General features: G+C 40.9%; 1 protein-coding gene across 3 annotated transcripts; it reads left to right on the top strand.

Annotated features, from left to right (window-relative positions):
* The first annotated feature begins 609 nt into the window (after positions 1 to 609).
* UBXN8 (UBX domain protein 8) lies at positions 610 to 23,586 on the top strand. Of its 3 annotated transcripts, XM_032329408.1 has the most exons (8): positions 963 to 2,514; positions 6,509 to 6,631; positions 10,029 to 10,099; positions 13,406 to 13,528; positions 14,956 to 15,093; positions 16,421 to 16,462; positions 19,400 to 19,474; positions 22,928 to 23,586. In XM_032329408.1, the coding sequence occupies exons 1-8, from the start codon at positions 2,427 to 2,429 to the stop codon at positions 23,123 to 23,125; spliced, it is 858 nt and encodes a 285-aa protein (XP_032185299.1). In that variant the 5' UTR covers positions 963 to 2,426; the 3' UTR covers positions 23,126 to 23,586. The 3 variants fall into 3 exon arrangements, with proteins under 3 accessions (XP_032185301.1, XP_032185300.1, XP_032185299.1); XM_032329410.1 differs by lacking the exon at positions 14,956 to 15,093 and having other exon boundaries at positions 610 to 2,514; XM_032329409.1 differs by lacking the exon at positions 6,509 to 6,631 and having other exon boundaries at positions 805 to 2,514.
* Positions 23,587 to 23,819: the final 233 nt, after the last annotated feature.

The following is a 23,819-nucleotide window of genomic DNA, read 5'->3' as shown; positions in this document are numbered from 1 at the left end:
GAAGTTGAACTGATGACTCAACTGGGAAATCTCCTTCCTTACCAAAAAAGGAAGCTTTCTCAAGTCCTTCATTTTGCTCAGCCCACCAGTCCTTAACTATTATACCATGCACTGTGTCCATTCCCAGTGAGGTACCCACAAAGGAAATGAGAAGGCCACCTTAAACTACCTTAATCTAAACTCCAAAACCCTATAAAAAGCCACCCTTGACCATCTCTCTGAGAAACTAATAAGGGCACCTGGGTGGCTCAGTGGGTTAAGCCTCTGCCTTCAGATCAGGTCATGATCTAAGAGTCCAGGGATCAAGTCCCCCTTCAGGCTCTCTGCTCAGCGGGGAGCCTGCTTCTCCCCTCTCTCCGCCTGCCTCTCTGCCTACTTGTGATCTGTCTCTGACAGAGAGATCAGAGGCAGAGAGATCAAGTAGGCAGAGAGGCAGGCAGGGAGAGAAGGGGATGCAGGCTCCCCGCTGAACAGAGAGTCCGATGCGGGGCTCCATTCCAGGACCCTGGGATCACGATCTGAGCCGAAGGCAGAGGTTTAACCCACTCAGCCACCCAGGAGACCCTCAAATAAATAAAATCTTTAAAAAAAAAAAAGAAAGAAAGAAACTAAGAAGATTTTTGTCAAAATAGTATTCTCTCTTAATGCAGTAAGTGAGAAATTTGGTTTTATTCCAGCAGGTTATTTTGGCGGTCTTTTTATGAGGAGTTAGCCATAGACAATCACAGTGAAGAGACTTCAGAATGGACAAAGTTTGGGAAATGTATGACCTCAAGCAAATCTGGAGTACTTGTAAGTCTCCACTTTATTGTCTTGACAAAAACTCACTGGCGCCATCAATAGATGAAATTAGGAATATAGGAAGCCAGGGAATTAAAAAAAAAAAAAAACCTAAAGGAGGAAATCGTAACAAAATGATGATGGAGTCTTCATGCAGACAACCAATAAGAATCCTTGAATGAATCAATATATTTAATTATTTAATTGGTATGTCATGTTATAATTTATATTCCTTCGTCTGGACTGATTCTGAGATTGTGCCCTCCTATTTTGCATTTTCACTTTTAGGACAAAGTTCTCAGCCTATATACAAAACAAAGTTCCCTGTGGGCCTAGCTCTCACCTAACTACACACCTCCACTTTAAACTGCACTCTTTTAAACCATTAAATATTTAATATTTAAACTATTCAAGCCATTACATATTTAAACTGGTAGTTCCTCTGCATTCAGTTTCCTAAATTTGAAATCTCACTCTTCCTTTGTTCCTCACTGACCCCCTTAATTCCTGACACAACACAATTTGGAGAATGTGGAGGCGTTCCCCCAAGCCCTTGGGGTAGGGTTTGCCGGCACCCTGTGTGTATCCCTATTACAGCACTCAGGAGCTGTATTGTATTTATCCGTTTACCGGGCTAGTAAACTGAGTGTTTTGAGGACAGATTCAGTAACTTACATGTATTTGGATCTCCCGTAGTTCTGCAGTACCGGCCAAAACTGTGGGGCTCCACAAATGTGCTGGAATACACGGAAAGGTGAGGTGGGAGGACTGATGGATGGGTCAGAAAACGAAATTTCTAAGCATTAAACTTCGTAAATTGTGGGGACCATCAGCGCTTAACTGAGTTGCAGCTGCTTGGAAACGCCACAGAGGTGAGTCATGGGATGGCAGTGAGGTCATAGAACTGCGAGGCCAACCTAAGTCTTCAACAGTCACACCTGCTCTGGCAAAACTGAGGCACAGGGCAAGGAGTAGCAGGACTCCAGGGTCTCCAGGACCTGGAATTTGGTCCAGGCCCAGCTTTTCAAGCAACGGCCCATAGGAACAAAAGGCTGCAGAAGGCACCAGGAACCGTTAGAAATCAACCCATAGGCACAAGAGGTGCAGAAGGGGCCAGGAACCGTTCGGGAGGTAGGGAAGAGCCTTCAGAAGAGTAGTGCTTAGTAGCTCCGACCCCAAAGCCCACAGTCACCCACTGAGGACACAAGGCAGATCACGAGGCAAGAGCCTGCCTTCCGACACAGTCAACGGCCTCTACACTTTCTCTTCCAGTACATTTTACTTTCGAGAGTTCTTTTTCACAGCTTCCAGAGTCCAGCAGCCGAAGGGACGAGCGCTGCGGGCCCTGTCGCCAGGGAGCTGCAGCCAGCGCCCAAGCTTTGCTTTCACCGGATTTGGCTAGGCGGGCTGCCAGACCGACCCATCTCTCTGGAAACATGTGACGTGGGGAGGTGACCTGCATTTCTTCTGATATAAGACTACAGATTATGAGTTCGAAAACGGGCGATATCAGTCGAACCAACGACCCAGCTTCAGGACCTCGCGGTCCCCGAAAAACCGTCCCCTGGGAAGGGATCCACACCGTTGCCCGAAGTTAGGCGCAACCGGAAGGGGCGGGGCTCCCCGGACGCGGAGCTTCTGCCAGCATGGCTTCTCGTGGGGTCATTGGGGTTTTCCTCCTCTCTGCTCTCCCCCTCTTGTGTCTGGAGCTCCGGCGTGGGATCCCCGATCTAGGTAAGTGTTGGCTTTTTCCTTCTGGCGCTCACAACCGCATAACTTTCCCACGAATGTTGCGTCGAATTCCTGTCTCGAGGCCGCCGCCTCTATGGGCGGCGTGGACTACAATTCCCAGGCTGCATCGCGCCCGCCTCTCTTCCGGCGCCAAGTCTCCGGGGAGCGAGACTCCCGGGGCGTTGGGGGTGGCTGGCTGTTTTGGGGGGAGAAGGTGGCCTTCCAGTTTTGCGTGCAAGGGGAGAGGCTGGCAGAAAGCACAGGAACATACGTAGACACTACTGGCAGACTGTTTTGAACGCTCACAAGCAAACAGGGTGGTGTGATGTAGGCCTTCCGTGGAATTTAAGGAAATGATACGGAGTCAGAGCCAAAAAACATTCTAGACAAAGGGAATTGTGACGTGTCAGAGGAAAGGGTGAACGTCACTGTTCATGGATCAAGGAGACTTAGGGGGAGAGTGTCTCGAGATAATAACATTCACTGAGCACCTGTTAAAAGCCTAACTCTGTTATCCAATCTGTATTATAACTATGGAGGTGGTTACTGTTACAGTCCTCATTTTACACTTGAGAAAACAGACTCAGCGGAGGTGGAGCGCGTCCCTAAGGCTTTGAGTCCTTAAGGCTTTGAGTCCCTGGAGGAGCGTCCGGCTAGCTCCGTCAGCGGAGCATGCGACTCAGTCTTAGGGTTGTGCGTTCAAGCCCCGCGCTAGGCGTAGGCATAACTGGATAGTCAGTCCCTGGATTCTGTGGAGAATGTTTTGGAAGGAGACGGTAGTGGAAGCAGTGAAGCAAGTGAGGCTCTTGAAGTAGGCAAGTAGTGTAAGATGGGAACAGATGAAATGTGCACAGACTTGGAATTTACAAAGTGGAATCAACAGGATTTGTGGATGGATTCATGGAAAGGAGGGATTCAAGAATGACTCCTGCATGTGAAGTTGGACAACCCTTGGTAGTGGATGGTGCCAGTGATAAAGGGAAAACTCAGAGGAAAATGGACTTGAGAATCAGTCCATTTTTGGGAATGTTAGTCATGGGTTTACATGCATGTCTCCCTCCCTGTGTTCAGTTTTTAAGTTAGAGACCATGATAAAACCTAGCTTTGTTTATTTCTTCTCCCTCTCCCCAGCCCCAAGAAGTCAGGTACCTAGAAGTGTTGCTGAAAATAAGAACTTAAAATAAAATGCTTTTTTAAAAAAAGTCTGCAGAGTCCCTCTAGAAACTTCCTACTCACTCAGGCTGTATTGGAATCTAACAAAAGACCTTTATCCAAATTACATAAGGGAATGTTAAATTCCCACTTACTATTCTTGAATTTACCGGCTCCCTTGCCTTTACAGTATCCACCTCTGTTAATTTAGACTCTCTTCTACTTTGCACTTAATGGTTTTTGTTTTTTAAATTTTATTTATGTATTTGACAGAGAGTGAGAGGGAACACAAGCAGGGGCAGAGGGAGAGGGAGAACCACATTTCCCGATGAGGAGGGCTCGGGCATGATCCCAGGATGGTGGGATCATGACCCGAGCCAAAGGCAGATGCTTAACGACTGAGCTACCCAGGTGCCCCATGTACTTAATGTTTGAGTCACTAGTCAATGAGAAGGTGGTTGCAGCAGGAAATCTCCTCACATAATCAGCTCTATCGGGAAAATACAGTTTTTGAGTTTTAACTCCTTTCTGCTAGAAACCTCTGTCATTTGTGAACTGATGGTGGTTTACTTAGGTTTCTTTTTTTTTTTTTTTAAGATTTTTATTTATTTATTTGATAGAGATCACAAGTAGGCAGAGAGGCAGGCAGAGAGAGAGGGGGAAACAGGCTCCCTGCCGAGCAGAGAGCCTGACGTGGGGCTCGATCCCAGGACCCCGAGATCATGACCCGAGCCGAAGGCAGAGGCCTAAACCACTGAGCCACCCAGACACCCCTGGGTTTCTTTTAATTTAGGTAATTTCTACACCCAGTGTGCTCAAACAGTCACATGCTCTACTGACTGAGCCAGCCAGGTGCCCCTACTTTATTTTCTTGATAGTCATCCTCCAAATATCCAGTAATAGTAGTTAAGTCTATTTTACAAACCATATGTCCCAGTGCAATGGCTGCAGGGGTGGTTACATGTGGAGCAGTACTTACAGACACTAATACTCAGCCGGAGCTGCTAATTGAATTCCTGGCTGGAAAATTAAAAATCCCAGAGCTGTTCATTCACTTGGGTTGTATTTTTGGACAGACACTGAAAAAATGATTCCTATCTTTTTCTAGTATGTAAAAGCCTTCATTGCCATTTTTACTGGTACTTACAGCTAAATATATTAATGCTGCTTCCTCACATTTATTATTCTTTGAAGTGCCTTGTACGTGGGCTCTTGAGAATAAGTACCAAAAAAATCAATTTAATAATTTTTTTTTTACTTCAAAGATATGCACACATATCTAGTTCTTTTATATTCCCATATGACATTTGTAAATTGCTTGCTTGTTAGAACAAAAAGCAGCATAATGGAGCATAAATCCCATACCTGAGTGGTTTCTCTAAATACCAGTGCTGTAGGTATTAAATTACTTTTATTATACCCTAGGTTTAGTTAGGTGTTGTTTTGAACAACACTTGGGTCAACAGCTAATGCTGGCAAAAGTTGGAGGACTGTGAGGCAAAACAAAACAGTATTTCTTTCTTTTTTAAAAAATATTTCATTTATTTATTTGAGAGCGGGAAAGCAAGCACGAGAGCGCACCAGCAGGGTGGAGGGTGGAGAGAGGGAGAGGCAGAATCCCTACTGAGGAGGGAGCCTGATGCAGGACTCAATCCCCAGACCCCAGGACCCTGAGATCATGACCTGAGCCAAACCAACTGAGCCACCCAGGTGTCCCAAAACAAGTATTTCTTTAAACAACTTTAAGTTGCTATTTTTTAAAAGGATAACATATGTATCAGTTTTGAGTTAAAAATGAAATATTTATGCACCTGGCCTATTCAGTCTGAAGAATGTGTGGCTCTCTATCTCCAGGTTGTGAGTTTGAGCCCCACATTGAGTACAGATATTACTTAAACAAAATTTTTTTAAAAATTAATTAAAATAAATGAAATATTTATTACAAGTGTGGTCAACTAACTATACTTCAAGAAAGAAAGAAATATTTAAGTATGTATAAATAATTCCTTCTTTAATCTTTAATTGGACTGATTACCTACCCTGATTATGCCTGGTAACTTTTGAGAACTACCAAACTAAAAACTCTTGGAGGTAAGAAAGCATTTTTTCTTTTTAAAGATTTTATTTATTTGACAGAGATCACAAGTAGGCAGAGAGGCCGGCGGGGGGGTGGGGAGCATAGAAAGCATTTTTAACCCAACTTTGTATTTGTTCTCTCACTATTAGCAAATAATGTTACACAAAATATAGGTATTTGTTACATTTTTGCTCATCTAATTTTCATCTTTATTCTTAAAATAAGACGAAATACTGAATTTTTACTTATTTCTAGGTGAACATGTATGTATATAGTAATTTTATTTGCAAATGATGGAATAAATATTCAGAAATAGAGAAGTATACAGTTGTATAATTTATGAGAAATATGAATTTCATGTTTCAGAATGACTGTTTTTAAATAGAATGAGAATTTGACAAGATGATACTGTCACAATTTAATTCCTGTTGGGATAATTTCCTTTCCTTCTCTGGATAGAGGGAAACCAGAATTTATTCATTATTGATAGTCATACTGTTTATGATGTAGCCAGTGACTTGAATTATACATATATTCCTGAGACAAAAGCTATTCTAAAATTGTTTTCTGAAAACTCGTTCTGGCAATGACAACCATGATGATTTTAGGTCAGAAAGGAGACTGTATGAAAAAAAATCGTAAGGCAGTTGCATAAATTAACTTTTACTATACCACTCTAAATTATTTTAATGCCTTGCTATTTATTATTAGCTTCAAGAAAAGTGTTTTGAATTTTAATTGTACTTTTTTTTTTTTAACCTTTATAAGGCGTTAAAGATCTGATTTTGCTGTGTGGTCGGATTTTCTTACTGCTTGCTCTTCTTACCTTAATTATTTCTGTGACTACCTCATGGCTTAATTCATTTAAATCGCCCCAAGTGTATCTGAAAGGTAAGTTTATTATTTATGCTACCCTTTTATAATTTTCTACTCAAGTTTCTTTATTGATTCTAGAACTTTGCGTAGTAAGAACTACTTACTGTTAATTGGTGATGTGCAATTTCAAGGTAGAGTCATCATTACAACTTTTGTCTTGATTTTTAATGGACTATAAATCCCCATTTTTAAAAAAAGATTTCTTTATATATTTTTAGCAAGGGGGAGAGAGAGAGACAGACGGAGAGACCATTCGTGCCTGCACAGAAGTGGGGGAGGGGCAGAGGGAGGGAGAGTCTCAAGCAGACTCCTCCCGGAGCATGGAGCTCTACACAGGGCTGGATCCCATGACCCGAGATCACGACCTGAACTGAAACCAAGAGTCTGACACTCCACCAAATACACCCACCCAGGCACCCCCATATCCAACATTTTATTTGAAATTGTACATTGTCCTTATACATGCATTTGAAATGATACCATTTCTATGTTGATACATTGCAAATTCTCTAATTTAAAATTGTGAAGTTTATTTTTTTTAAGATTTTATATATGGATTTGAGAGAGAGAGCATGAGTCAGCGGGCAGCGGCTGAAGGAGAGGGATACTTGGACTCAAGGCTCAAATCTAGGACCCTGGCTGCAGTCATGACCTGAGCCAGAAGGCAGACTTTTAACCAACTGAGCCAGCCGGGCACCCCAAATCATGCAGTTTAATTGTTCTTTGGTGCTTTCAGTTTATAAACTATTAAACAAATAGTAATTGTATCTACCATTACTTCATAAAGGCTTTTCAACCTAATTTATCTTTCATTGCACTTTGTCAGTTTTCCTTTATATACCGCTTACTCTTAACTTTAGGAAACCGGGATTCTTCTTATTTTTGAGAAATAAGAAGTTTTACTTTTAATTGTTAAAAGCTCTTAACAATGTCAAAAGTGGCTTATTTGGTTAAGCGTCTGTCTTCGGCTCAGTTCATGATCCTGGGGTCCTGAGATCGAGCCCCACGTCAGCCTCCCTGCTCAGTGGGGAGCCTGCTTCTCTTTCTCCCTGTCCCCCGCTTGTTCTCTCTCTCTCTCTTGCTATCTCTGTCTCTCTCAAATAAGTAATTTTTTTTTAAAAAGAAGTAATTAAGACTGTATAAAGTGCTAGGGCACCTGGGTGGCTCAGTGGGTTAAAGCCTCTGTCTTCGACTTGGGTCATGATCTTGGGGTCCTGGGATCGAGCCCCACATCGGGCTCTCTGCTTGGCGGGGGGCCTGCTTCCCCCCTCTCTCTGCCTGCCTCTCTGCCTGCTTGTGACCTCTGTCTGTCAAATAAATAAATAAAATCTTAAAAAAAACAAAACCGTATAAAGTGCTTAATTGTCAGACTTTCTTCAAATGAGTAAAAAATAAGCTTGTCTATATACTTTGTCTTCCCCAAATTTTAATCCTCCGTATTTTGTAAAGATTTGTATGATGAAATGTATCAAAAGCTCAGTGACTTTAAGGATTACAGCCCCTTGAGACCCCTGGTTGGCTCAGTCAGTAGAGCATGTGACTCTTGATCTTAGGGTCGTGAGTTCAAGCCCCACATTGTGCATGGAGCCTACTTAAAAAAAAAAAAAAAAAAATTAGGGACGCCTGGGTGGCTCAGTGGGTTAAAGCCTCTGCCTTTGGCTCAGGTCATGATCCCAGGGTCCTGGGATCGAGTCCCGCATCGGGCTCTCTGCTCAGCGGGGAGCCTGCTTCCTCCTCTCTCTCTGCCTGCCTCTCTGCCTCCTTGTGATTTCTGTCAAATAAATAAATAAATCTTAAAAAAAATATTAAAGCTCCTTAATCACCTGTTATTGATTTATTTAGAAGCTATACTCTGTTTCAGAGTCAGGAGGGAGTCTTAAGATCACTAAGTCTGATTCATCACATAGCAAGTTAGAGGCCAGACTGGGCCTTCTGATTTCCTGTGTGCTTTGCTGCTACCCTAATATTTCCTTCATAAATCTGAGGAAACAGTTAATGCCAGGAGAGAAAGTAGTTGACAGAAAGGAGTGTTCCTATTTAAAGAGCCAGGCAGGTTAATGGGTATATTTTCCAAAAAGATGGATAATTCCTCAAGGCAATACAGTTAAATTAATTTAAATAAAACTTGGTACAGGCGCCTGGGTCAGTCAGTCGGTTAAGCTACCATTCTTGATATCAGCTTAGGTCTTGATCTCAGCCTTGTGAAGTCAAGCCCATGTTGGGCTCCACTTAAAATAACTAATTTAGTATACCCAGAATGAAAAAGGTCATACAACAGCAAAAATCCTTTCTCTTGCCGTTCAGTGGCTAATAACCTAATATTGGTTCAATCATCGGAATTGCCAAACACACCCCAGCTTCGGGGTCTAGGCATGTTGCATTTATTTTTTTCTTAATATTTTATTTATTTATTTGACAGAGAGATCACAAGTAGGCAGACAGGTAGGCAGGCAGGCAGAGAGAGGAGGAAGCAGGCTCCCCACTGAGCAGAGAGCCAATGCGGGGCTCGATCCCATAACCCTGAGATCATGACCCAAGCCTAAGGCAGAGGCTTTAACCCACTGAGCCACCCAGGTGCCCCTGCATTTATTTTTTTTTAATAATTTTATGATTTTATGTTTTTATTTTTAAGCAATCTCTACATCCAACATGGGGCTCGAACTAAAAACCCTGAGATCTGAGACAGCCAGGCATCCTGGCATTTTGCTTTTACGGTCATGTCCAAGGGTGACCAAATGGTACTCAAGTCTGCAGTGCAGCATTCCATGCTCAGGTTCAGTAATGAGCTCCTGTGCCATGTCTTGGAGCTGCTGAAGCCCTATCAAGGCCCTACACTTAAAATCCAACTCACATGCTTAACCAACTGAGCCACCCAGGCTGTCCCCAGCGTAATCACTCTTTTTTTAGGATTTCATTTATTTATTTATTTATTTATTTATTTATAAAGATTTTATTTATTTATTTGACAGAGATCACAAGTAGGCAGAGAGGCAGGCAGAGAGAGAGGAAGGGAAGCAGGCTCCCCACCGAGCAGAGAGCCCGATGCGGGGCTCTATCCCAGGACCCTGAGATCATGACCTGAGCTGAAGGCAGAGGTTTTAACCCACTGAGGCACCCAGGCGCCCCTCCCATAATCATTCTTGAAGCGTCCTCACCCAAACTATACATAAAATACCAATACATGTGAAAGGACTTTTGTTTCAGAATAGACCTTTTCTTATAGATTTTACTTGTGGATTTCTTTGTTTGAACTATCTGCATATATCTCATTTTCATTATTTCAAAAATTACAGTCTGTTTTTTGAAGGGTTGTCTCTCTTGAAATGTTATCTACAGTCTGTCTTCAGAGAAAAGAGCATTCAGTTTATCATATTTGGGAATTAAAAAGCACTTTTATGTTTTGCTGTCTTAGAAGAAGAAGAGAAGAATGAGGAAAAACAAAAACTTGTCAGAAAAAAACAACAAGAGGCGCAGGGTGAAAAGGTAAAGCATAATTTTTAGAGAGTATATATGGAGAGAATACAGACTATCTGGGGCATTTATTTATTTATTTATTTTTAAAGATTTTATTTATTTATTTGACAGACAGAGATCACAAGTAGGCAGAGGCAGGCAGAGAGAGAGGAAGGGAAGCAGGCTCCCTGCTGAGCAGAGAGCCCCATGCGGGACTCAGATCCCAGGACCCTGAGATCATGACCCGAGCCGAAGGCAGAGGCTTAACCCACTGAGCCACCCAGGCGCCCCTATCTGGGGCATTTAAAATTGAGGTCTATTGCTTTCTATGTTTGTGCTTAGATTTTTTTAATTATTGAGGTCAAATTCACATGACCTAAAATTACCAAATTAAAAAAAAAAATTTAAAATGTACATTTCAGTGGCTTTTAGAACAGTCACAGTGTTGTGCAGCTGTTACCTCTGCCTAGTTCCAAAACTAGACAGGCAGGCACCCGTGCTTTCTATTTGTATGAATTTATCTATTCTGGACATTTCATATGAATGGAATCTTATAACATATGACCTCTGTGTTTGGCTGCTTTGACTTAGCATAATGTCTTCTGGGGTTCATCCATACACAGGTATCAATACCTCAGTCCTTTTTGTGGATGAATAATATTTCATTATATGGATATATCAAATTTGTTTATCCATTCATTTGCTGATTGACATTTAGGTTTCCACCATTTAGCTATTATGAATAGTGCCACTATGAATATTTGGACACAAGTCTTTGAGTACCTGTTTTCAGTTCTTTTGGGTACATACATAGGAGTGGAATTCCTGGGTTATATGGTAATTCTATTTTTAACTTTTTGAGGAACCGCCGAACTATTTTCTTGGGGTAAATAATACTTAGCTAGCATATAACCCGTTTAGTATGCTATTGGATTCAGTTTGCTAGAATTTGTTGCACCTATATTTATAAGAGATACTGGTCTATACTTTTCTTGTATTGTCCTTCCGTGTCTTTGGTGTGAGGAGGATGTTGACCTCATGGAATTAATTAGAAATTGTTCTCACCTCTTTTATTTTTTGGAATATCAATAGAATCAGTGTTAATAACTCTTCTTTAAAGGTTTGATAAGGATTCACTTCTGAATCCATCTAGTCCTGCTCTTCTTTTTGGGGAGGTTTTTAATTACTGATTCAATATTGTCTGTTGAGATTTCCCATTTCCTCTTCTTTATTTATTTATTTGACACAGAGAAAGAGAGATCACAAGTAGGCAGATAGGCAGGCAGAGAGAGAGGCGGGGAAGCAGGCTCCCTGCTGAGCAGAGAGCCTGACATGGGGCTCGATCCCAGGACCAGGAATATGACCTGAGCCCAAGGCAGAGGCTTTAACCCACTGAGCCACCCAGGCGCCCCTCTTATTTCTTCTTGAATCAGTTTAGGCAATTTGTGTTTCTAGGAATTTGTCTGTTTTATTTTGGTTTTCTGATGTGATGGTCTACAATTGTTCTAATACTGTTTTTCTAATCCTTTTTATTTCTGTAAGGCTGGTAGTAATATCCTCACATTTCTGATTTTAATTATTTGTCTTCTCCTTTTCTTCATCAGGTTTGTCAGTTTTGTTGATCTTCTGCAAGAACCAGTTTTGGTTCTGGTTGTTTTTCTGTTCTATTCTCTGTTTAGTTTGTTCTTTTTACAGTTTTTTAAGGTATAAAATTAACTTCTTCATTTAAGATCATTCTTTAATTAGATGTTTACAAGTATAACTTTCCCTCTGAGCACTGCTCAGAGCATTGCTGTAACCTATTCAAGATTGTGTTTGATAGCTAGGAATTCCATTTACTGTGGATGATCATCTAACACTTATTTCTTGACCTTGAACTGTCAGACCGAGGCAGTTGCCAGATTGATCATTAACAAAATCTTTGTAAAAGCAGGGACTCATGTGGACTTTCATCTAAATATTAAAAACATAAACTATTTATTTATTTATTTAATTTGTTTGCTTTAACAAACTAGGGCACTAATATTTTGGTACAAGGGCACTAATATTATGAAAGCTACCAACTTGTTTTCAGCTTGTTATCAATATGTTTCAGCTTCTAAACAACTTGTTCTTCTGGTGAACAAATTACTCCTTTTAAAGTAAACAAGTGAAGGCTGAAAACAAGGCACAAGAGTAAAAGCCTCTGTATTTGTTGGGAGATGGGAGATTACTACATTTGTAACAACCCTAATCTGAATTTAGAACAATAAAAGTGTCCTTGCAAGATCTTTCATAAGAAATTCTCTTGTAAATATTTGACCTGTATCATGTTATTTCCAGTAGAAGTGACTATTAATTGTAAAGCCTTGCTTGATAATTAGTAAATTATAGGGACATCTAGATGCCAACTATCTGTTAACTGGTGTCTGTAATTCCTAAAGGTCTATAAAGTTAGGATTCTTTTGTTTGGCAGAAGTCTTTAACCCATTGAAGTTCTCTCTTTGGACAAAAGATAATTAGTGTCTCTGTATAGTCTATGTATGTGGATGGTGGAGGACCCGACTTGTGCAGATATGTAAAAGGTACCTGCTGATAAGTAAAATGTTTGAGGCTTGGCATTGTAAAATGGTGATTTTTCTCTTCTGATACTTGATTGATAGTTTGATTTGGCAAAGAACAGATTAAAAATCCCTAGAATTTTGAAATATTGCACCGTTAACCTAAAAATTCCAGTGTGATTTTTGAAATTCCTGTTTCTCTCTCTCATTTTAGTCTCTGTTTTTCATTTTAAGTCCAAAGATAATGTTCAACTTTACTGTGATTAAGCTATTCAGTGAACGCTCTTCCAAGCAACTTCATGTGTTGGGCATGCTTTCAACAAACGGCTCTGAGTCAAAGCTCCTAGAAGTCAAGGATCCTGTCCTAGGCATCTTTACATCCCTAGCTCCTAGTACGTTTTCATCGCACTGAAAACGCAGGACAGGGGCGCCTGGCAGGCTCAGTCGGTGGAGCGCGCAGCTCTTGATCTCAGGGTCATGAGTTTGAGCCCCACGTTGGGTGTAGAGATTACTTAAAAAATAAAACTTTACTGGAAAAAAGAAATGAAAACACACTAAAGGGGTAGAGGCAGACTCCCAAATAAGCATACATATAGAACATTTGTTTTTTATCAGCATTACGTACAAATGCAGATTTGTAGACAGTGTTGTTGAAGTAGAGGCTGCTGCTTTTTGGGCAAAATTGAGTTAGTATGAGAATACAATTTCTTCTCCTGGTTCCTATTTATTACTTTATAGACAACATAAAATCTTAGGAATGGCATAATAACAATGCCTCTTTTATTTTTTTGAACAGGCCAGCAGATACATAGAGAATGTTCTAAAACCTCACCAGGAAATGAAGCTGAAAAAACTGGAAGAACGCTTTTACCAGATGACGGGTGAAACCTGGAAGCTGAGCAAGGGCCATAAGCTTGGGGTTAGAAAATACCCTCCCTCCGTATTTTGAATTCGGCTATTATGTATATGCAGTTGATGTATATTGTGTGCAATGGATAAGTACATACAATGTATATCACAGATATTTAATTTTTTATTTTCAAATGAGGTTAAATTAGTAATATGGTCTGTTTTTTGGGAGTCTTTACTGATCGTGATTATACATAGAGCATATCTGTGTGTCGAAGGGCTAAATGCTTTTGGTGCGGAAAGAGTGTATAACTTAGGTGCTTGATAAGCTTTAACATAAGGTAGTCATTGAGAGAACTGTTGACTAATCACCATATTTTATAGGAGGAAATTCAGATCTTTCCTTAACTAAGATCTCCCTGGTACCATAAGCTCACATTTTGCTCATTATGTTTGACTCTGTTTCCCTAAAGCCAAATTAACCTTTGGGTCTTTTTTTCCCTTGCCATTGAGTCTGAATTTCATCATTTGCTACTGGAAGTTCAGAGGAATTTGTTACAGATAAGCATGTGTCTGAGAATCTGGCAATTATTTTGCACAGAAGAAAGTTTTAATGGATAATATTAACAAAAAGTAATCTTTATGGTTTCTGGAATAAAAAATCCTTTGCCTTCTAAAGTGATTAATTCAAAAGAAAGATGAGAGTTTGAATTTGAGAACTTAAGCATGTTTATATATAACAGGATACTAGGACCATGTTCAGCTATGAAAGTATTTCATGGTCATATACGCAGACCTGTTTTTACATACATGCTCTATTTCCACAACCTTTTGAGGCATAATCCCTTGCACTGTCTTGCTTTCTTTAATGAAAGGAGAAAAGGTTATCATCCAGGTTTTCTTCTTTTTTCCATCCTACTGAAAAACTTGGGGATCAGTTAAAATGGAAAGATCCCTCCAGCCTTATATCTATCAGAGGGAGCCCCAGAACTGGATAAGGGTAGTTTCTTTTTTTTTTTTTTTTTAAAGATTTTATTTGACCTAGAGAGAGAGTGCACAAGCAGGGGCAGAGGCAGGCAGAGGGAGGGAGAAACAGGCTTCCTGCTGAGTGGGGAGCCTGTCACAGGGCTCAATTTCAGGACCTTGGGATCATGACCCCTTCTGAAGACAGATGCCTAGCCCACTGAGCCACCCAGGCGCACCAGCTTCTAGAAGATGTTAAGCTCCATGTTTTCTTGTCTAAGGAGATAATACTTTAAGTTTCTGGGCCACATAATAACTAAATCCCCCCCCCTTTTTTTAAGTGGGCTCCCTGCCCCATGTGAGGCTTGAACTCATGATGGAGTTGCTTGTTCTACTGACTGAGCCAGCCAGGCACCGGAACTAAATTATATTTTTTACTGAAATGCCATTGGGGTAAAAGAAATAACCACTGTGAACAGAATAAAGTTGGTAATAGAGAGCATTTAGAAATAGTCTGTTTTTTTTTTTGACTAGGGTGACAAAGATTTGGTGCTGGAAAATGAGAGCCAGACGGCTTTTAAAACATCAAACAGAGAAGCAGCAAAGAGACGAAACTTGCCTAAGCTGTTAACCAAAATCTCGCCATCTGCTGAGCAGCCCACGCGGAAGGAGGTTCATTCCTAAATGCCTACTCATGTAATCGTATCCCTGTGCGATAGGCATACTGCTGTCTGGGCCAGGTGGCACAGTGAGTGAAGATTAGGACTGGCTTTGGATCCAGATGGTGTCTTCCCACTACCCTGCAAAGGGATCAGCTTCATTGAGAATCACTCTTCCTGTTGGGTATGAATGTTCTGAACGCCACGCAGAAAGAAGATGTAAAAAAGATGCTAATAGGTTTTGAAAATACTCAGTTATTTCTGACGAGGGAATCCAATTAGGTAGAAATGAAAAATACAATGTTTATTAACCAAAACATTCCTACAGGTTGCTAAGACACTATTAAGCCATATTTAGCAAGTGTCATTTTTCTCAGTGGCCCTGCTAGGAAAGGGGTTAGCAACCATTCACTTTGGAACAGTGCTCAGATTTATTTATTTATTTTATTTATTTTTTATTTTTTTTAAAGATTTTATTTATTTATTTGACAGAGAGAGATCACAAGTAGGCAGAGAGGCAGGCAGAGAGAGAGAGAGGAGGAAGCTGACTCCCTGCTGAGCAGAGAGCCCGATGCGGGACTCGATTCCAGGACCCTGAGATCATGACCTGAGCCGAAGGCAGCGGCTTAACCCACTGAGCCACCCAGCGCCCCTCACCTGTGCTTTTGATACCAGAGAAAAACAAATGGTTTATTTGATAAAATGCAATTCATGCTGGTTAGATAAAATGCTATAAAACATGAGTCTGCGGTATTAAAAAACAAAAAGTATACCTAAGGGGAAATTGCTGGCAACTGTTTAATGAGAGAAAATGGTCTGAACACCTGGTTTTGTAATGGCTAAATAGAAATAGGAAAGCAGAGTAAATCATGAAGACAACCAAAGTGAATGGTGGTTATCCAGTCCCTTAGAAGTGCCAGTCAAGAAAAATATGCACTTAAGATGTGATATATATGCACATGTGCACATAAATAATTTGGGGGTGTCTATTGAAGTTAATATTTATCCTCTGTTTCCTTAAATAATATATTTTATACAGTATCTTAGAATATCATAAAAATAAGATTGTTACATGTGCATGGATGGGTAGCTAGCTGTCAGCTCACCTCCTGTTACTATCATCTGTTCAGCACAGAGTTGCTTCCCCAAAAATGTTTATTAATTGAGCTCTTTCGTATTACGTATTTTTTATAAATATCTATTAAAAGATTTCATTAATCTTAGATATGCCTGAACTGTGTATTAAAAGGAACTCTTCTTGCTGGCATTGTTTTTTGGTTTTTGGTTTTTTTCCCTTCAAAATGTTTACATTCCTCTTACAAATCCCAATTTATCTTTAGGTTCTTGATCTACCTGAAGAACCTCCTGAAACAGCTGAAGAAGTAAGCTTATTTTTTTTCCTTTGGAAATTAAATATATTTTCTGTTTTGTTTAACGTCAAGTGAGTACCTCTTATCTCGGTTTGGGTTTAGAAAACGGAGCGGGTACCTGTGTGTAGGGGATTGCATTGTAACTAAGTCAGTTTTGAATGTGGTGTCATCTCAAACCCTTCCGCTCCGTCCTGTTTTGGAGCCCACGGTCCGTCCCCTGTCCGCTGACGGTGGGGCATTAAGAGCCCTCCCACTTCATGGGGCAGAGAAAGGATACATGGGCTTTTCCAAACTTGAGCTCAGCAAAGGAGTTATTTATTTATTTATTTTAAGATTTTATTTAGTCATTTGACAGAGAGAGCACAAGCAGGCAGAGCTGCAGGCAGAAGGAGAGTGAGAAGCTCCCTGCTGAGCTGGGAGCCCATCCTGGGGCTCCATCTTGGAATCCCGAGATCACCACCTGAGGCACCCACCCATGTGCCCCAGGAGTTACTTGAATATTCAAACAGAATCAGTATAGGCAGATGACTTCAAATTGTAGTTTTCCCCCTAAGACAGAGGAACTGAAGAATGCAGCTACTGTGTAGATGTTTGAGTTGAAGGATGGTTTGCAGTTTTGGGGGGCGGGGTTCAACTGACCCTTTGCTCCGTGTTGGGCTGCTGTTCTCTGCCCAGCTGTCCTGCAGCCATGTCCGCTGCCTTCCTGCGGTCCCCAGGTTGAGGTCCAGAGGGGTCTCTCATGTCCTGGGAGCATGGGCCTTTAAAGCCCCAAAGTCCTTTAAAGCCGCAAAGGAAAGCCCTGATGGTCTTAGGGCTCAGCAATGGTTAGACTCCTTAAAAACCGGTTTTGAGGGGCACCTGGGTGGCTCAGAGGGTTAGGCCTCTGCCTTCAGCTCAGGTCATGATCTCAGGGTCCTGGGATCGAGCCCCATGTTGGGCTCTTTGCTCAGCGGAGAGCCTGCTTCCCCCCTCTCTCTCTGCCTGCCTCTCTCCTTACTTGTGATCTCTCTGTGTCAAATTAAAAAACAAAACAAAACAAAGCAAAAAACGGTTTTGAGTCTACCAGGAAGGCCACCAGGAAAGCCACCGGGAGGGTCTCATTTTTATCACCACATCACAACATTTCATTTGAGGATTTTGGATGTCTGAGGAAAATCCAAAAGTCATAGTAGAGACAATGAAGGGTGCGATCCAGACACCGAACCTCCAGGAGAAACACAAAAAAAGAAAAACAACTTCTAATTCCTTTCTGTTATACCCAACAAATCCAAGTCTGCGCTGTGTCTGTCCTGACCTGCACGCTCTACCTTCTCCCTTCACATCAAGCGCTGGGTTGGTATCCATGACAACCATTTGTCATACAGAAGTAATTAAATATAGCTCAGGTTTAACAGGGAACACCTTTTATGAATTCTGTTTTTAAAGCACATGACATCATTCCTACAGAACAGATTGGTGGGGCTTTCACTATATATATATGTGTATGGGGTAGCTGTGACTCTATGATAATGGGCCATAAGGAAATTCCTGTTCTGGCCAAAGCTTGCTTGCATTTCAGAATGGACTAATCGAGAAAACTAAAGACTGCATGGTTTCTGATAGAGAAAGGGATCTGAAACATAATCCAGTTCTTACTTAAGCAGTACATTTTGATTCTTTTAGTGTTATTTATTTAGTATTACAACCATCCATACTGTTCTTTATTATTTTTTCTTTTTTTTTTTTTTTTAGAGATTTTATTTATTTGTCAGAGAGCGAGAGCAAGCACAGGCAGGCAGAGTGGCAGGCAGAGGCAGAGGCAGAAGGAGAAGCAGGCTCCCCACCGAGCAAGGAGCCCTATGTGGGATTCGATTCCAGGACTTTGGGATCATGACCTGAGCCTAAGGCAGCCGCTTAACCAACTGAGCCACCCAGGCGTCCCCATCCATAGTGCTCTAAATAATATGGTAAAAATTTAAAAATGAGAGGACCGGCACTTGGGTGCCCTGGGCTCTGATTGTGATCTCAGGGTCCTGGGATCCAGTGCTAGGTCAGCTGCCTACTCATCAGGGAGTCTGCTTCTCCCTCTGCACCTCCCCCAGCTTGTGCTCCTTCTTTCTTGCTCTCTTGCAAAATAAAATCTTTTTAAAAAGGGTTTCCTGGGCACCTGGGTGGCTCAGTGGGTTAAGCCTCTGCTTTCAGCTCAGGTCTTGATCTCCTGAGATCAAGCCCCACATCCGCCTCTCTGCTCAGCAGGGAGCCTGCTTTCCCCTTTCTCTCTGCCTGCCTCTCTCTGCCTACTTGTGATTTCTGTCAAATAAATCAACAAAATCTTTAAAAAATAAAAAAGGGTTTCCTGACAGTTATCATTTAATAAACATGAGAAAAAATGACTTCCTCATCTGACTTTTTATGACTTTTAATATTAACTAACAGTTTCCAGGCTCTATTTAGCTATTTAACTGTTTAATCAGGAAGAAATGATGTGGAAACCCAATCCGTAAAGCAGATGGAGCAGAAGCTCTATCCCTGCAACTAGGACCTACTCCTCTGGGCACAGCCTACGATGATAGAGTCACATGGGAACTTTTGTTTCCTTCTAGTCCGGTGTTTTTCTCTAGATTCTGAGGTGCCACTGGACCTTCTTGGTTTGGTAGATGAATTTTGAAGCCCTTGTGCAACCTTGATATTATCTAGACAGAAGCATCTAGTTTCTGGTGTCCTCTCTGGAAGGTGCCATCATTGATGTCAGTCAATAGGAAGATGTTCTTCCATTTCAGGAGGCATTTTTATATTTAGAGTGATTTTTATCTGGACCTTTTTGTTGGCGTACTACTCTCAGAGCTAAATGCCTACAACCCCCCCCCCCCACAAGCTGTTTAGAATTAGGGACGTGTCATAGGAGTAGCCATTTTGGAACCGCGAAGAGCAGCAGATTGGAATTCTTACTTGAACATTTTTATTCCTCAGGTAGTTACTGTTGCCCTCCGATGTCCAAGTGGGAGTGTCCTGAGAAGAAGATTTTTTAAGTCTTGCAGTTCACAGGTGAGGCCATTTGTATTTTGAGAAATATTTTTGTTGAATTTGGTAAGTCTACTCCCATGCAGTGGGGGAGGCCATACCACTCTCTTGTCTGGGTTTCCCTTCAGGGATGGTCAAGGGCATTTGTATGTACTCGGTGTTACAGAAATTTGGATAATTAGGTATTCTGGATTTTTTTTTTTTTAAAGATTTTATTTATTTATTTGACAGAGAGAGATTACAAGTAGGCAGAGAGAGAGAGGAGGAAGCAGGCTCCCCGCCGAGCAGAGAGCCCGATGCGGGGCTCGATCCCAGGACCCTGAGATCATGACCTGAGCTGAAGGCAGCGGCTTAACCCACTGAGCCACCCAGGCGCCCCTCTGGATTTTTTTTTAAATTTATTTATTTTTTATTTATTTTCAGCACAACAGTATTCATTATTTTTTCACCATATTCTGGATCTTTTTGAACTGTGATTTCTGCATTTTTTTCCCCAGTTCTTTTTTTTTTTTTTTTTTTTTAAAGATCTTATTTATTTGACAGAGAGAGAGTGAGACCACTAGCTGGGAGACAGAGACGGAGGGAGGGGAGAAGCGGACTGTCTGCTGAGCAGGGAGCCCGATGCAGGGCTCCATCCCAGCACCCTGGGATCATGACCTGAGCCGAAGGCAGCCACTTAACCAACTGAGCCACTGGGTGCCCCTTTTATCCCGTTCTTTTCCTATTTTTCATTTTTTGTTTGTTTTTTAAGATTTTATTTATTTATTTGACAGAAAGAGATCACAAGTAGGCAGAGGCAGGCAGAGAGAGAGAGGAGGAAGCAGGCTCCCCACATAGCAGAGAGACCGACATGGGGCTCCATCCCAGGACCCTGGGATCATGACCTGAGCCGAAGGCAGAGGCTTTAACCCACTGAGGCACCCAGGTGCCCCTAAATGGTTTTTTATTTTTTTGAGTTAATTACATTTTCACAGCTGGGTAGATAACGATGCTCTCAAATCCCTAGCAAGCAGCCAGTCTTAGCTTTGTTCCCATTATCCTTGATGGGTTATTAACTTACACCCTATTGCTTATATGTAATTTTCAGATCATTCTTTAGGGGTCATTTCCTTTTGTTCTAATAGAGTTTTTTTTCTCATAAACAGTGCTGTGTTCATTAGCAATAATTTGGACAACAGAAAAGTCGAGAGAAAAAAGACTTGATCTGCAGTCTGATGCCAAGGCCAATTGCTAATATTTTGGTGTATTTCTATTTTTAAGTGCGCTTAACTATGCATTGTATTAGAAATATATCTAAATGGTTTTCTGTAATGATTGTTGCATTTAGCCTTCTATGATGAGCATGCTGTGAACTATAATGGAAAATGCTGATGGATTTGATTACATAGAAATGCAAAATTCTATAAAGAAGAAGTTCAGGGGTACCTGGGTTCAGTTAATCGTCTGCCTTTGGCTCAGGTCATGATCTCAGGGTCCTGGGATTGAGCCCCACATGGGGCTACCTGCTCAGTGGGGAGTCTGCTTCTCCCTTTCTCTCTGCCTTTCCCCACAGCTTGTGATCTTTCTCTCTCTCAAGGAAATAAAATCTTACTACCAAAAGAAAAAGAACAAATTCAGAAAGTTAAAACTTTGGAAAATATATTTTATATCTACATATGATAGTCATTTCTTTATAGGGAGTATACTAATCAAGGAAGAGGTAAACTGAGTAGAATGACAGATTAAAAAAAAAAAAACAAAAAAAAAACATGAAGGAGGGCGCCTGGGTGGCTCAGTAGGTTAAGCCTCTGTCTTCGGCTCAGGTCATGCTCCCAGGGTCTTGGGATGAGCCCCGAATCAGTCTCTCTGCTCAGCAGGGAGCCTGCTTCCCCCCTCTTTCTGCCTGTCTCTCAGCCTACTTGTGATCTCTCTCATTCTGTCTGTCAAATAAATAAATAAAATCTTAAAAAAAAAAAAATGAAGGATTTCCTAAAGAAAAAAAAAGTGACATAAAAATGTTAGGCCTCACTTAAAATCAAAGAAGTGCAAAATAAGTTGGGACAGAATTTTGTACCTATCAGATTGTCAAAAATAAAAAGAAGAGTACTGAGACGCCTGTGTGGCTCAGTCCATTAAGCGTCTGCCTTGGGCTCAGGTCATGATCCCAGGGTCCTGGGATCAAGTCCCGCATCTGGCTATTTGCTCAGCGGGGAAACTGCTTCTCCCTCTGCCTCTGCCTGTTCTGCCTCCAGCTGTCTGTGCTTTTGCTCTTTCTCGGACAAATAAATAAATAAAATCTTAAAAAAGGAAAAAAAGAGTACAAAATTTTGGGCAGTGTGTGGAAGAAACAGTGATTCTCATTAGTTTTTCTTGTGAACACAAATTGGGCCACTGTTCCTATGGGATAATTTACTCATATTATCTTTTTTTTCTTTTTTAAAAGATTTTATTCACTTATTTGACTCAGAGAGAGATTAGTGAGAGAGTACAAGCATGGGGAGCAGCAGAAGGAGAAGGAGAAGCAGGCTCCCCGCTGAGCAAGGAGCCTGATGAGGGGCTCGGATCCCAGGACCCCGGCATCATGGCCTGAGCCGAAGGCAGACACTTAACTGACTGAACCCACCTAGGCAGCCCTCATAATCTTTAAAATATATCTTTTGGTTCATTGCTTTTCCTGTTCATGCTCTCTCTCTGACAAATAAATAAATAAACATCTTTAAAAAAAAATAAGACAAATGATCAAAGATATAGGTGTTTATATGGGGATTGGTTGAATGAAAGTGTATCCAAATACTGGAAGATTATGAAGCTTTATAACCTAGAAGAATGGAATATCAGTAGGTTCTTGGATGGTAGTTAGCAGGAAAAGTCAGAGATTATCTGTAACTGATAACTCCAGCTTCCCCCAAGAACATTCTAGTATCCAGCTTTCTTCCTAAGAAGAAAGCAAACAGTTCTTTGGCAGGCATTTTTAGGCAATAGGAAATGGAAGTTTTGACAGTTACTATGGAAATCTTCATAACAAGAAATGTTCTCAATTAATAGGAATAGCCCATTGGAAATTGGGCTATCATAAGGTAGTCACTGGGGCCTGGACATGTCTTTGGTGACAAAGTTCCTGAATGATTTTTGACTAGTGGCTTTGATTTTGATTGAAATAATCTTTTTTTTTTTTTTTTTTTGCAGGTGCTAACCTTTATTCATAATTTTTAATTGAATAGCCTTTCCATTTCCTAGGGTTGGGGCTTTGCTAATTGTTAAATGCCCCTGCTATCTGTAGGTACTTTTAGTCCCTAGGTCTTCTCTGAAACTTCGGAAAGGTATTAAAGGTAATTTGCATCTCACAGTTCTAGGAGTATTATTTTCCTTTAAACTGTAGATGGTTCTGTTTCTTTACTCCGAGGGGCATGATTTCACAGTGGAAGAATTATAAAATATGATGTTCTAGAGGGACACAACTGTGCACAGTATTTGATAGCTACACTTTTTATCCTTTAGGTCTTATTTGACTGGATGATGAAAATTGGGTACCACACATCCCAATACAGCCTGTCTACTTCCTTTCCCAGACGCCCTCTGGAAGTGGGGGGAGGCTGGTCCCTGCAGGACATAGGAATAACTGTGGATACTGTACTCAATGTGGAAGACAACGAGCAGACAACTAATGAAGAAAGGAGAACTGCCTGTTCTCCATAAAATCAGCGATGCCATGGCCTTACAGGACAATAAAGGATTCACATTAAAATTATGCCATCCCTTGATTGAGCTAAAGGAGGGAAACACTTTAATGTTGATGTCCTTGGGAACATGTGGACATAAAGGATTAGAAAAGGATTACTCTCTGCATATAATAGTTTTTGGAATGTGCCATCTTACCATGTACCAAATGAAGACTAGATAAAAATGTCTACAGTAAGATACTCAATGATCTGTATTTTTCCTAGCTGACATCATTTATCATTATGTTGAAAAACAAAGTCATACGAGTCTGTTTCCTGCCTCTGCAGTCCACCTTGCCACTCTGACCGTCTCACAATTCAGACTCTCTAAAGTCTATTAAGTAGGAATGTGTGTGTGTGTGTGTGTGTGTATGTATATATATGACCTGTGGTCATATATGTATACATATATATACACTGCAGGAAGATGAAATAAACTATATATATATAGTTTATTATATAGCTTATAGTTAGATGATATAAAATATATATATAAAATATATATAGTTTTAGTTTATAACTATAAACTATATAATAAACTATATGTATATAGTTTATTTCATCTTCCTGCAGTGTTATATTCATGTACTTGAGTAATACCAAGTTCAACTCACAAGTGTGGTATAAAAAGATCTTTGTTATGGTCACTCACTTTTTCTTTTCCTATGTGT

The sequence above is a fragment of the Mustela erminea genome, chromosome 21 (assembly GCF_009829155.1).
Source record: "Mustela erminea isolate mMusErm1 chromosome 21, mMusErm1.Pri, whole genome shotgun sequence".
Classification (NCBI taxonomy): domain Eukaryota; kingdom Metazoa; phylum Chordata; class Mammalia; order Carnivora; family Mustelidae; genus Mustela; species Mustela erminea.
The sequence above is the reverse complement of the archived record's forward strand: the minus strand, read 5'-3'. Positions and strand labels throughout refer to the sequence as shown.